At 48.6% G+C, this 15,164-nt stretch overlaps 1 protein-coding gene across 2 annotated transcripts in view; it reads right to left on the reverse strand.

Moving 5' to 3' along the window:
• The window catches only part of MYO5B (myosin VB), a 377,457-nt gene extending 373,859 nt beyond the window's left edge, over positions 1–3,598 (reverse strand). For both annotated transcript variants that reach the window (XM_065598729.1, XM_065598728.1), the window contains exon 1: positions 3,072–3,598. In XM_065598729.1, coding sequence (XP_065454801.1) covers positions 3,072–3,098 — 27 coding nt within the window. In that variant the 5' untranslated portion in view covers positions 3,099–3,598. The remainder of the gene's footprint in view (positions 1–3,071) is intronic.
• Positions 3,599–15,164: the final 11,566 nt, after the last annotated feature.

A 15,164-nucleotide genomic window follows, 5' to 3' on the forward strand; every position in this document is an offset into this window, starting at 1 on the left:
CCATATTTAGTTTTCCAGTCTTTCCCTACAAAAAATCTCCCCTAGAACAATGTAAACCAAGAGTGTTAAAATGGGAACATATGTCACTCTCCCATTGCTAGTATTCTAATATTGACAGGTCGGCTTCAAGAACATAAAAGAGGTCTCATGCGGGGCAAACTTTTTTTTATGGTGTAGTTTATCATCCTCCTCGTGGGGAAAATTTCACAGCGGACAAGAAACTCCATTAGAGCCCAGTCACAAAGTTTTCAGCCAATCATCCCATCTTGGACATCCATCAAAGGTCAGGATCATCCATACAGAGGCTGAGGGCCCCATACTTTTTCCTGATCCCCAGACATATTTTAGTCCCCGTAACACTCCCTGCTGGCTGCAACCCTCACCCCATTCCCTTCTGGGATAAAAGAATGGGCGGGAAAAGTTTAAACATAGTGGAGGAACAAAACAAGTCAGCATGACTTTCCTTGGGTAATTCCGGTGTGGTTCTGGGAAAGGACAGCATGGTCCATGGAATCTCCCTAGTCCTGTTCCTCCTGACTCGCAGAGTCCAACCCCTGTAGCACATCCATAGAGGTAGAGGAACTTCATAGGGCTTAGGAAGGGGCAAGGTCAAACCACCAGCACTCTCCTGCCCCTACTTCAGAAGTGAAAGAGTATCTAGTCAGATGTGTGGGGGATAAGCCCACTCAAACACCACCGCCTGTTTACATCTTTCCTTGAACATCGAGCACAAACTTTACGAAAACCAAACAGCAATGTCTGCAAACACACCCTCCCCCCAACACAGACACACACTATGTGCACCTATTTACAGTGTTGGCTTCCACACAAAGTTTATATAGGATAGAATACGTATCAATAATGTGACTGGCTGTGAAACCGAGAGAGGACAACCCCACTCCAAACTGATTTATTTAAAAAAAAAAAAGTGTTAAATTTCTCTCTTTTAATAGAATACCCACCATATATGATGGGGTTAAAACAGCAGCATTTCATGGATTTTAATAATTTTACTTTATGTTGCTTTGCCTAGTTTTACCATTTCTGGAATTTATAAGTTGTTTTATTTTGTTTTGCTTAGAGATTGTTAATGAAACCTGTTGGGTATACAGGTCATAATTCTTATGTTACTACTTATGCTGATATATACCAAAGCTAAAGTGTTTTGCTCGTCTGGTCTCATGAGAAACATCTTATTTCTGAGAAAATCCCATGGAGGGCATACAACATTCATTCACTCCAGCAGACAGCACAGACAATATAAGCCAAGAGACTCAATCTAAACTAGACAGCATCATTAAGCTGTCCCCATTTCAGTTCATTTTAGATTGACAAGGCTTCTTTTTTTAAAAAAAAGTTTTATTTTTTAAGAAACCCTATGTAGGTGCCTGATGCAATAAAAACAAAGTAGGAATCATGAGCCTCTGTCCCCTCCCCTACTGTGCTACAGAAAAGGAGGGTATCAGGGTTTTGTTTTGTTTTTTAAACTATAATAGGAGGATTGTTACAAGTTGCTGAGTTGGTTCCCCCTCCAAAAATGCTGCCTAAATCTCTTTCTGGCGGTTATGTCAGTGAGACTCTGTCCTTCCCCAGTGCAAACAGTAGCTAGCCTGCTGCGGGTTTCCCAGGTAGACTCAATGACTCTCACACACCCCACCTGCATGGTAAGGAACAAACACCCTCAGTGCCAGGCAAGGGACCGTCCACATTTCCTACATGATCCAACAATCCGAGGACAGGGCTGTGGCCTAGCCTGCTTCCCCAGGTCAGCACGGAGGAAGGTACAGAGGCATTTTGCTTTAGAGCCAGCAAAGCAAATAGCCAGAATACTAAATGTAAAGGCTGTCAACAACACATACCGCTTGCTTGCAACTGTTTGGGAAGTGTCACCAGTCCCCTAACCTTTCATGTGACAACTGCAGCAACAACTCTGACATTTCCCTTCCTCTGCACACCTGTTCCGGGCTGTTCCCCGCCTACGGCTCAGCCCAACCTTTGCATAGTTACCTGATCCTGCCAAGTTCGGCGGAAACCGACAAGCCTTTTCCTTCTAAACTTATCCTGCCCTCTTCCCCCATATTAATTAAATCAGGTCTGTAGCACCATAAATTTACACACCACTTTATAGGAAAATGTGACTGATTCATGGTAACTTGGCTTTTATACCGATTAATACTCCCGGAGCCCCCACACTCAATTACTTGCAGCCGCTTCTCCCACATCAGCCTTTTAGAGGTTTGCTTTTAGAGATAATAAACGGTCCCCCATAAACAGTGTCACCACGATGGTCCTGCAGAAACGGCCTGGGGGGGCCAGCAGAGAAGAAGAAGGGGCTGCTAGGACGGGGGGGGGGGAGCCATGCAGTGCACTGGGAGATGGCCCTGCAGAATGGGGTGGATGGAGAGATGCAGGGGCGAAGGGGCAATAAACTGGGGGAGCGGGGAAGCGAACGGCATGGAGGGTATTACAGGCGGGGGGCATGGTCCAGCTAACAGCAGCGAGCCTGCAGCTGGCGTGGAGGAAGGAGCTGGCCCTGGAGAGCAGGGGGACAGCGCATGGGGGGCAGAGGCAGGAAGTTTCTCTAGGGGCAGGTGCCGCACGTGGGGGGGCAGCGCGGGGCCACACTACAGGCCCCGGGGCGCCCCGGGCCTCAGGGAACAGGCAGCGAGCGGCACCCCGGGGAGGCCGAGAGGGGCCGTGCGGGTGCCCAGCTCACAGCAGCGGAGAGAGGCCGCCAGGTGCGGGGCTCCAGGTAAAATGCTGCCGCCGCCCTCTCGTCTCACAGCAACAGAAGTTCCGATCGGCTTTAAAACCCGCAGCGCTGCGCACCCCCAGCGGGCAGCCTCCCGGCCAGACTGGGCACCCAGGAAGGGCAGAAAACTAACGCAGCCGGTAACAAGGCGCCAGCTCCCGAACCCCCCGCTCCCAGGGGCTGCGGGGCGCGGCCAGCAGCGAGCCCCGGAGACTCCCCGAGGCGCGCACGGGTGGCGGGCAGGGGACTCCCGGGGGGTGTTATAGTCTCCGATTCAAAGGCCGCCGCGGGTCAGCCCGGGACTCCCCGCCCCGCTCACCTTGGTGTAGAGCTCGGAGACCGACATGTCCTGGCCGGGACCCGGCGCAGGGCGCAGCCGGGGATGGAGGACGCGGTAAGCCGGGGGGAGTTCAGCCCCTAAGCATCCAGCCCAGCCGCGAGGCTACTAGCGCCGAGGGTCCCGGCTCACACGGGGCCGGGCGACATGGCTCCGGGCCACGGGGCTGCAGGGAGCGTCCTCAAATCTCCGCCCCGGGGCTTCTCCCGCTGCGCAGCCGGACGCGACCTTCGCACCCGCCGCCGCGGCTGAAGTTATTTATCAATCCGAGGAGGAGGCGGGTGGAAGCGGCAGGTCCAGCTCCGCCTCGCACGCCGCTCCCAGCGCAGGTATGGGGAGGTGCGGGGGAGCCCGGAGCCTGCTGGCCCAGGTCGGCAAGCTGCGAAGGGGGCCGAGCCGCGCGCCCAGCCCGGCTCCGCTCCGCTTCTGCTCCCAGGTGCCGCGGGTGGGACCGGGACCGGGACCGGCACCAGCTGCGTCCACAGCTCCCGAGCGCGCTCTCTCCGCACAGGGCGGGCACCTAGGCGAGGGCCGCCACCTGCTGGCCAGAGCACAGCCCCCTCCTTCCTCCTGAGAGGGCAGGGAGCCCCAGCCAGGCCCTGCGGTGTGTGGCGGTCCCCTCCCGCCCCCACAGGGGGAGCCAGCAAAATGGAACGAGTGGGGGAAGTTGCTTGAAATAATGGAGGGAGGTTCAGTTCTTTGCCACGTGAAAAGTTTTGCAGCCGAACCCCGTTTGCCGTTTCACACGTCGAGGTCACATGGGATCGCTGAGGTTCAAATGGAAGGGAAGGATTGTCCCTGCCCATAGGTGCTGGAACTAGGGGTGTTGGGGGTGCTGCTGCACTCCCTGGCTTGAAGGGGTTCCCATCATATACAGGGCTTACAGTTTGGTTCAATGGCTCTCAGCACCCCCACTGTACAAATTGTTCCCGCATCCCCTGCCTGTCCCTGCCTCTAGCAGAGACAGTTCCACCCAAACTCTGCCCACTGCTAAGCCTGTCCTGGGAAGGTCTACCTCCCCAGCAGGGCCGGCTCCAGGGGTTTTGCCACCCCAAGCAGGGGGGGGGGGAAGCCTCACCCGGCAGCAGCTCCAGCGCTGCTTTCTTCGGTGGCACTTCAGCAGCAGGTCCTTCCCTCCGAGAGGAACCGAGGGACCCGCTGCCGAATTGCCGCTGAAGAACCCGATGTGCCGCCCTTTCCCCTTGGCTGCCCCAAGCACCTGCTTGCTGAGCTGCTCCCCAGGCACCCAGGCTGTGTTTGGGGAAATTGTTTTTGTTTGTTTTGGGGGTTGGATGGTCCAGTAAATGTTATTGGGAAGGGTTTGGGGGAGGGTTGTTTGGTTTTGATTTTTGTTTTTTGGTTGAGGGTTGTGGGGTTTGTTTGTTTTTTGTTTGTTTGGTTGTTGTTTTTTGCTTGTTTGACACCCCACCATCCCCCATCATGGAACACCATGAACCGATTTTGTGCCTGGTCTAGCAAATCTTGCAAAAGCTGTCCTAAACAATCTCTGCCTAGAGTGGCTTTTACCACTGCCTCCTAAGCATAGTTCAGTAGACAAAAAGCCTGAACCTGCTCTCTCTTAAAATTAGTGTAAAGAAACCAGGATTAACTACTCTACAATGAGTGATGTTACAATAGCATAAACTATTGTGAGAGATGAATCAGGGCCTGCTCTTTAGAAAGCACCAGATTGCATCAAATGGCAAGTTATTTTTTTTTTAAATCCAATGTGGGAAGGATGATACCTGTGAGATGCTGCCTAAATTATCTTTATACCCCCACAGCCCACACAAATTATTCAGTTGAATGTTGCTGATGTGTCAATTTTTTTATACTAATAAACAAGGTAGTAATGTAGTAACTAGCCATCTATTTATATTACAGCCTTTATCATGATAAATTTGTATCTAAAATGAGCAGGGTTCCTCTGCTGGGTCTAATAAGGTGCATTTGAGGGCTCACGTATCATTAGCCAGAATGCTCTCTCTCTTTCATTTTCTCCTTCCATCTCATTTTGAATTTTGTTTATTTTCCCCTGATAACCAATCATTCTAAAAGCAGTATAGGCCCACTGAAAACTGCCTCTTGGCTGCTTGATTCTATATTGAGCCAGTGCTTTTTAAGGAAAATTACTTTCCTATCACTCTTTCTTAAAATTACTAAAAAGCGACAAAGAGTCCTGTGGCACCTTATAGACTAACAGACGTTTTGACGTCTGTTAGTCTACAAGGTACCACGGGACTCTTTGTCGCTTTCTACAGATCCAGACTAACACGGCTACCCCTCTGATACTTAAAATTACTAGTAAGTGATAAGACTTTGCCTTTCAATCTCCTTATCTGAAGATATCCTCTCACAGTTCTCAGTCTTGAGTCTCATGCTCCCAGCACCAGACATGGCTGAACTCCCCTAACTCTGCCTCAAAGGCTTAAAAGTCTTGTGTTAGTGGTAGGGTGACCAGACAGCAAATGTGAAAAATCGGGATAGGGGGTGGAGGTAATAGGAGCCTATATAAGAAAAAGACCCAAAAATTGGGACTGTCCCTATAAAATTGGGACATCTGGTCACTCTAGAGTGGAGTTCTGCCCTTTCTCATACTGGGAGCATGAGATCAGTGACTGAGAACCCTGTGATGGCAATCTCTTTAAAGAAATATTGTAATTCCTCCAATATGGTACTGAAATAGTTCAGCAGGAACGGTGTAGGGCTTCTGCCCACTCTGGTGTTGCTGGGCAGTGGTGGCACTGCTCCAGGGTTGATCTCAAGAGGTAGAAGGATGGGCCTGTTTCTGACTCACAACGGGAGGTGAGACGGGTCTTCCTTGTTCTGGGAGGCGAATGTCAACAGCAGTACTGGGTGTCAGCCTTGAGCTGCCAAGTAAAATATGTTTTATGGCCCCATACAGGCGTGGCCTGAACTGACTCCACGTGCTTTCATCAGAAGAGCTGAAGTTTTGGTAACAGCATACAGATCTGGGCTCATGGGACAACTGATTCCAACTAATCCTCTTCAGAAACAAAACTAAGCCACCTAGCTTGAGAATTGTAATATTCAAGGTGCCACATTCATCCCTGGTATAAGCAAGTGCTACCAGTGGCTCCAATGGAGTTATGCCCACTTACTTTAAGATCGTGTGTGGCCCAAAGGGCTGCTAGGTGTGTCACCATTTTGTCCTGCTGACAGTCAGAGTGCAGCAGTAGCATCCAGAGTTAAAGTTTACTTCCTCTATTAATCCTAAAGGGAATGGCAGGTACTGTAAAATAGGGGAGAGGCTCTCAATGACAATGGAAAGATCTTCCAACTGCCTCCCTGATAAGAGGCCTGTGTAGCATTTCCTTATGGAGGAAGCATGGTTTAGTGGTTAAAGCAGCAGACGGGGAAGGAGAAGATTGGGGTTTCCAACCCAGCTCTGCTATTGACTCACTATTGAACCTTAATAATAATGATACCTAGCTCTTTTCTAGCACTTCTCATCAGTAGATCTCAAAGCACTTTACAAAAGAAGTCAGTATCATTACTGTTGTTTTACAATATGGGGAAACTGAGGCACGGGGGAAGTGATTGCCCTAGGTCATCCAACAGGTCAGTGGCAGTGCCAAGAAGAGAACCCACCTCTCCCAAGTCCCAGTCCAGTGTTCTATCAATGAGGCTACAGACAAGTGACTTAGTCTTTCTGTGCCTCAGTTCTCCCACCTGTAAAATACAGACACCTTTGTAAAGTGCTTTGAGCTTCTCAGATGACAGGCACTAGTTAAATGAAACTATTAGAACGTACTATTATTTCCTCAGGAAAGGAGCATAGACTACTGGGCGAACAACAATACTGTGAGTCTGCGGTGCTGCTACCAGCTCTTCCACTGACTTGCTGGGTGACCTGGGGCAAGCCACTGAGCTTTTCCATACTTCAATTCCCTCCACTGTAAAATGGGGATAATAAAATGCATCTTGCAGGAGTGTTGTAAGGCTTAATTAATGGGTGGAAAATGCTTTGAGATCCTGGAAGGGAGATGCTATGGAAGTGTAAAGTATTATTAATTTTCATTGCAAAGACTTTGCATATGGGGACAAATAATGTGCTTATTAGGACTTGTGCTCTGCCACGGTTGTTTACTCCTTCGCTAACTGCAGGGAATTTTCTTTAAACCACTGTAGATGGTGTGGTTTGCTGCATTGCCTCGGTATATTGCCTTAATTTAATATATTGACAATGTCTCACCACCACAAACATTCGAGTTTACTGTCTTCTCCCTTAACTCCTCATCCCTTGAGGCAATGCAAATTCCTTTCTTTTCCTTAGCAGCAACACCTCATCCTGTTCTTTAATCCTGCCCTTCGCACAATTGCTGCATCTGAGTAGTATGCAGAGAGCCTTCACAGCATATCCTGATGTTTCAGCAAGGCTGGCAGCTGGGAAAAGTGAGCACAGTAATGCTGCTGTGAATAAAGTAATGCAGGAGCTTCCCATCTCAAACACGTTCTATCTGGAGCTTTTGTCTGCCCTCTTCTGGGCTGCTTCAGGGTCTGCAGCGCTCTTTATTTTGTCCCACACTTTGAAAGGGATGTGTCAGTGGATGGCATTCTTTGTCCTTCAGCCTTTTGTATTACCGGGCAGGCCCCAGCTGCAAGGAGAAGTGGCCACATACGGAGGCGAAACATGTTTTGAGAACTATGAATTTACATTCCAAAGAAGGGATCACAATACCACACCTCTGGCCAGCCCCTCTCAGAAGTCCAGAGAGCCCGGGCCACTTCCAGCTTGGGGCCCTTAGCCATAATAAAAATAAGAAATTACGACACATGAAATTAAACAAAATAAGGCACCAAAAAAAAGAGACATAATTTGAATATTTCTCTTATTTGCTTAAATTTGCAGCTCTAAGCTGAGAGAGAGTGTCACATTTTGGGCCGATAGGGATGCGCATAAAAACAAGTTGCAAAACTAATCAAATGCCAAAAAATTAACAAGTGTCTAAATTTGAGGTCCCTTTTGAGCTTGAGGCCCAGGCCAAATGGCCCTCTTGCCCCCCCCCCCCCTCTGATTGGCCCTGGCTCACAAGGTAGGATTTTAAGATTGAAGGGACCAAATCCAACAATCCATGCTCCTGACAGCGACAGCTAGGGTGACTAAACAGCAAGTGTGAAAAATCAGGACAGGGGTGGAGGGGTAATAGGAGCCTATATAAGAAAAAGACCCAAAAATCGGGACTGTCCCTATAAAATCGGGACAACTGGTCACCCTAGCGACAGCAGTAGCTGTGGTCCTTTATGATAGCCTGAGCAGAGAGCTGGGTGTCAGCATGGCTGAGTTCTAGACTTATCTGTGCCACTCAAGGCACATCTACATTGGGTTTTTTTTAACCACTATGCTAATGTGGCTGCAGCAGTGTAACCCCCTACTGTAAATATGCTGCAGGAGTGTAGTGTGGAAGCAGAGAAAGAACTGACAGGAAGGAACTGCAATGCATGACAGTTCGTTAGCAAGAGTCAGGCTAACTGTAACCGTAATAACGCGAGATTTGTAGAAGCGAGGATTGTGTGAGGCGAGTGGGAAAGAACTGTGTGAGAAGTTGTTGCGACCTTGTGTCGATAATGTGTAGAAAATATTGTATGTAGGCTAGAGTCAAAACAAGTGAGGAAAAATAAGATATCAAGATGGCCTATGTATAAACAAAATGCAGCTGTTGCTTGTTATTGTCTGTAATGAAAGGTATAAATGTTTGCTGTAATTGTTTACCTGTAGAGAGACCTGCTTAGCTCTCTCCCTCTGCGCAATTGTTGATAAAGCATCTGACTTGCTGTACCCAAACAAAAAGTGAGAACTCTGTTTTTCTCCGACAGTAGGTAGACTGGAATTACACCAACATGGCTTACTCCACTGTGGGAATTAAATGGGGGCAGTATATTTGATTCATGCCCTGTATTTTTTTTTTTTTTTGGTAATGCATTTTGTGATTCCCATGGAAATCCAGATTAATATCCATCCTCCTATTTGAAACTCTGCCTTAGATGAATTTGAATAAATTGCAAGTGTACTACCAAATGTCCTCTCTAATGTAAACTCCACTTACTCTTGCTCCTCCATTAAATCAAATATGGAAAAGAAATATGAAATACAAGCATATATAAGAACAAGAATTAAGATGAAGAGGGGGCAGAGAATGTCCCAGATGCAAAGCACAGCTAGTCCCAGGAAATATAGATTAGTGCAATACATAATTTTAAATCGAGTTTATTATTCTTTAAAACATTAAGTAAAAAAAAAAATCAGAAATTTGTCATAAAGTGCTGACTTACAGGAAATTGTCTTTTCCATCTGGTGTAGGAAGATAAAAATTTCTTTCCACTCTGGAATCAAACCTTTACACTTGTTTTGAGGATGTCTGATGTGAACGTCGAGCTTAACCCTTAAACAGCATCTTGAGAAACCATCTCTTGAACGCTCGGGAAGGATAGGGTGACCAGATGTCCCATTTTTAAAGGGAGAGTCCTGCATTTAAGCCCTTCTGCAGGTGTCCCAATTTTTTATTAAAAACAGGCAAATTGTCCTGTATTTTCTGTCTCCTCCCTCATCAGAACTGGCAGGTCCACCCACCCATCAGCAGCCAACAAGGAGGGTGGATGTGCAAAGCTGGTGGCAGGGCAAAGCTGCAGCACGCAGGCCCCCTGCTGGTCCATCAGCACAAACCCCACTGCATGCTGGCTCTCTCCCAGCAGGACCCTGCCCTGTCCTGTTTCCAGCCAGCACTGGCAGCGCGCTGTGGCGGATGGTGAGTGTGGGCAGGCGTCAGGCAGCGGGCGGTTACGTGTCGCCTTTGCTGCCCACCCATCAGCCCTTTATGTGCTCCCCCTCTCACTGTCCTCCCCCTACTTTGCTTCTTCAGCCCCGCTGTTCCTCCATATCCTCCACCCACCCCTGGCGGGGTGCATCCCACTCCCAGTGTTGTGCGGAGAACCAGCCCCTGGTCGGAGCGCTTAGCTCACCAACAGCCTGGATGGCAGGCTCCTTCCTTCCCCCACCGCCTCTGGCTGGGTCCCTGCCCTGGGAAAACCCAAGACCCTCCAGCCTGGGGCACTGGTGAGGAGGAGCTGAGCCTTGTGTGGTCCAAAGCCCTGCACAGCACTGGCACAAGACAGCCTCTCCATCCCTCAGCTAAGCTCTGGAGTGGCGGGGGGGAGAAGCAATTTTCAGCCTGTTCACGCCCCGACCCTGCAGACTCCATAGCACCCTCTTCACACACCTCTCCGGGGTCCTGCCCCCATGAGTGCGGGGCTGCTCCATCCCCTAGGCACCCTACCCTGCTGAGCCACCTCTCTCGCCAGGTTCGCTGAAGCTCCTGCAGTCAGGTTCCCTGGGCCCCCGTGCACAATGCATCCATAGGGCTTCACCCCTTCCTGCCCACGCTGTAGCCAGAGGACAGGAGGCAGCTGGGTTATGTCGGTGGCAGCCTGGAGGTGTTAGCTGCCTTGCAACACTATGCGGACAGGAAGGGTGGGGGGAGAGAAGAGATGAGCTCTGCAAAGACACGGGCCAGGTCATCCCTTCCCCCATCTCTTCTTCCCCTGCCGCTGGAAGCAGCTCCAGTCCTTCCCTCCCCCAGAGTGCCAAAAGGCTGCTGTTGGCCACATTATGGTGTGAACCCTGGCAGAAATCTGGGGATGGATTGCCTCAGGAAGACATGGCACCAGGTAGCAGGAGAGGCGGGGCCATCTTGAGGCTCAGCCATGCATGGAGGGCGGAGAGCACCAGGCAGGGGGGGTCAGGTCAGTTGGTCACCCCCTCCCACCCTGTGTGGGAGAGGTGTATTGGAGAGTGTGTGTGTGTGTGTCTATGTCACCTCTCGCCGTGTGAACCCTAAAGCCTTAAAGATAAGAAGGTAAATAAAAAGAATCCAACTATGGATTATTTCTTTTTAATAGGGCATCAGATTTGTACTGCATAGTTCTGATTGATTGCGGTTGAACTTGCTTGAATACGAGTAACTTTACCAGGTGTCCCATATTCAGCATAGGGAAATACGGTCACCCTAGGGAAGGAAAAAGCTGAGTCATTTTGGGACCAGGCCTGTGAGGTGATAAGCACCCTCAACTTCCAGTGGAGCCAAGTTAAAGGGTGATCAGCAGCTCAGAACATCAGGCCTTTGGTTTGCTGTTGATAGGTACTGGGACTCAGCTCTTCCCCCTTAGCTCTGTGGAGTCTGGGGGAGTGGGGGGTCATGCACACATCTATCTCCCCTGCCTGGGCAAACGGAGGCTCAGCTGCCTGCATGACAGCATCCCCTGCCCTTTAAGCACGGCAGGAGCCATATGGTGTGAGCTCCACCCAGGGGTTGGGAATGGAAACCAGGCAGGCAAGGAGGAAGGTAGGCCAAGGGAGCAGCTAGAATAGATGTGGTTTTTCCCCTGCAGCTCCCACACAAGATAAGACAGCCCATTGCTATGTTATCTGTTCCACAGAGCCCTTTCCTGTTCCACAGAGCCATGTACCAGAGGCAGCCATGCGGGGGGAAGGGGCATGCATGATGGGGCCCAACAGGTGGGGATTCACTTCTTTGCTTGCATTTCATTTTAGTGGCCCATCTCTCTTTTCCTGCAGACCAGAAGGTTCTATTGAGACCCAGAGTTACAGCAACTGGTCAACAAAACACAAACACTAGCAGGAGGCCCATGTAGCAAAGGGGTGTAGCAAGCTTCACTGTCCCAGAGTACCTCCTCACAACCTCCTCACTTTCCCCTTGGTCTTCCGTAATTCCACCCAGCCACCAATGCCTTCCATCAATCAAAACCAATACACAAAATTCAAATACAATGCAAATCAGATGGAAAACACACAGCTAGGTCTTCAGCGATCCATCAATGCTGTTGGGGAAAATAGAAAAAATAATTACCCAACCCAGCTGCACCCTGTTAATGTAGACCCCTGCTGTTTCTCATTCTGAAAATTCTGGTGTTCTACAGGGAGGGCCCCAACAGATGTCAATTGTTACTGCCTTGTGTGTGGTCAACAGTGTTGAATGCTGCAGAGAGGTCCAGGACTAAGTTTCCACTAAGCTGCGCGGCTGTGCAGCAGGATATCAAGGGCCACACAGGCAGAGAGAGGTGCCTCTCCCCCAGGCCCAGAGCTGCTCCGGCCAGGAAGAGGCGCCTCTCCCCTGGCCCCAGGCTGCTGTGGCGAGAGAGGACTGGGGGGAGTTCTCTCTCCCTGCTGCAACCCCGGGGCACCCTGCATCCCAAACCCCTTATTCCCAGTCCCACCCCAGCCAGAGCACTCACCCCCCCACACACCCCAACCCTCTGCCCCAGCGCTGATCCCCCTCCTGCACCCCAAACCCATCATCCTCAGTCCCACCCAGAGCCCTCACCCCCAGCCAAAATAATCCACACCCCTAAGCAACGTAAATTATACTGACCTAAGTACTGGTGTAAGACAGCGCTATCTTGGCGGGAGAGCTTCTCCTACTGACAATGCTACTCCCTCTCATGGGAGGTGGAGTAATAGAACCAACGAGAGAACTCTCTCCCATCAACGTACAGCGTCTCCACCAGAAGTGCTACAGCAGCACAGCTCCACTGGTACAGCTGCACCACTGTAGCACTTCTTATGTAGATGTAGCTATAGAGAGCTCATTAAGAGCATTATGGTCTTGTGATTCAGACACAGGTATGAGACTTAGGAAATCTGAATTATGTTCCTGGCTCTGCCACAAACTTCCTGTGTGTCCTTGGGCAAGTCATTTACCTTCTTTGTGCCTCACTTGCCCATCTGTAAACAGGATAATAATATTTCCCTACCTCAGAGGAGTGTTGTGATAAGTAATTCATTAACATATGTGAGGTGTCCAGCTATTCTGATAATGAAGGCAATAGTAAAATGTATATTTAAATGCCGCAGTCCTTATGTACACACACAACAGGTAAAGACTGTGCAAACAGGCTTCAAACACCCGCATCCTAAACAGTCGGACTTCCTCTTGACTATTGACAAGTGTGTTCCAAGGACTGGCTATGCAGTAACATGGCTAGATTACAGGTACACTAATTGGTACCAATACTAAATGCTTAGTTTAAAAGAGTCTTCAGTTCAACAATTTCGTTAGGAGAATAATACATAGTTGACTAATGGGGGTGATGCGAGGATTAGTTAGGTAATGATGTCTTTAAGGGGCTTTGGAGTTGTAAATCACTATAAAAAGGAGTAAGTATTAGCTGATATCATGATGATTAGTATAATCCTAGACCCAGCACATCACTTATACTATAATTTTAACATATAATTGTTGTTGTTGTTTAGAACATGAGGCGTGAGCAAGCCTTGAACCACATTCACTTGTCCAGTTCACTGCAGGAACTGGGAAGATCAAAGGAACTAGAAAGGAGTGGAAATCAATAGGACTAAGGTATTGAAATTATTTAATCTTGACATGAAACGTCACTTGCTGCATTGTTCAGCGGGACAGAATTTTTAGGGGCATTTAAATGATGCTATTACAGCTGTCAGCCTCTACATTCGGATATTCAGCTGACTGGGGTGGAACATGCCCATCCCAACTGGAATCGCTTTAGGTATGCGATGCAGTGAGGACACCAGACCCGCTTGTACTGTTCACAAAACACATGCCTTCTCTCAGAGGATTTTGGTTACATTGTGCTCCTTCCAGTTACCAAGTGGGAATTCAAGTCTTCTGCAGCCGAATCCACTACAATCTGATCCTGTAGTCCTTTGGGTAAAATTCATGAGTTTTGCCTGCAAGATTAGGACCTAGTAGATCTCTGGGAGTTTTGACCATCACCTTAGACTCGTTTTAACTACTTTATAGGTTCAGAAGCAAGATTCATAATTTGCACCGAGCCAGTGAACATGGGATTTCTATGTATCCAAGTACTTTGGTGGCTCCCCATCACTGTAGCATCTCACAATCTTTAAAGTAGCTTTCCGCACAGCACCTCTGTGAGGTAGGGAAGTTCTATTATCCCCATTTGCCACAGTTGGGGAATTGAGGTACAGAGAGACTTGAGTAACTCACTCAGGGTCCCATGTGTAGTCTACAGCAGAGAAGGGAATTGATCACCAATCTCCCAAATCCCAGGCTAACAGCCTAACCACTGAATACTCCTTCCTCTCTCGCTGGTTGCAGAATTCTCAAGTTTATAAATAATCCCTACTCCAGTTACACATGGGAAGCATATTATTATTTGTATGTGTCTACTGAAGTCAAAGCACTGACCAAAACCCAGCATCTACTCTACTTTTTAGTTTGTATTACGGGAGACTACGCTTGGTGTATTGTTCTCTCTTCTGTCTGTAGGTTCACACAGAGCTTTTGTGTGTGGAAATAGGGGAGGGTAAAATTGAAGAGATAAGTACCCAGTGCTATAAATTGCCTCAGCAGGACTAAAATTGCAAGGCCAGATTCTGCTCTCATTTATACTGGTATAAATTGGAGTCACTCCACTAAGGTCAATGAAGTTATTTTAGATTCACACACCTAACTGAGATAAGAATCTGTCCTTTTCCAAGAGTCCATAGAGTTTCCTTGAAAGATAGATACAGATTGTTGGTTCAGTGCCCATTGTAATCTGAGAACACAAAACACATACAGAAGCAGTTTATTCTGAACACATTTAAGGCTAGATTGTGTTTATACAATCAGCCCTGAGTACAGGGCAGCATGGAGCTGTGCTGCCCCAGAAACACCCTGGAATGCTGCAATGGAAAGGATGCAAACACTGAAAGAGAAGAATTAAATTCAAACTAAAAATTGTTTTCATTTAGCTTTGATGATAGATTTATGAAAACATTTCTGATCAGGGTTTGTTTGGTTTTTGTAAACAAAAATCTCCATTTTAGCTTTGAAAAAGTTATTTCTCTGTATTTGTACACACACACGTATAATTGTAGTAGTGTGGCTGGAACAGCGACCCCTTGTGGTGACCTTCCAGACACCCAAACCTGGCCAAGGGTCTCCTGGGGGAGGGAGGGGCAGGGGGAAGAAGACTATATCTGGAGTCCACTGAGGCAGGCTCTGGTCCACCAGATAGTTGTCCCTTCAGTCTTATCTGTGTCGGAGGGTGGGGATA

The sequence above is a fragment of the Chrysemys picta genome, chromosome 6 (genome assembly GCF_011386835.1).
Source record: "Chrysemys picta bellii isolate R12L10 chromosome 6, ASM1138683v2, whole genome shotgun sequence".
Classification (NCBI taxonomy): domain Eukaryota; kingdom Metazoa; phylum Chordata; order Testudines; family Emydidae; genus Chrysemys; species Chrysemys picta.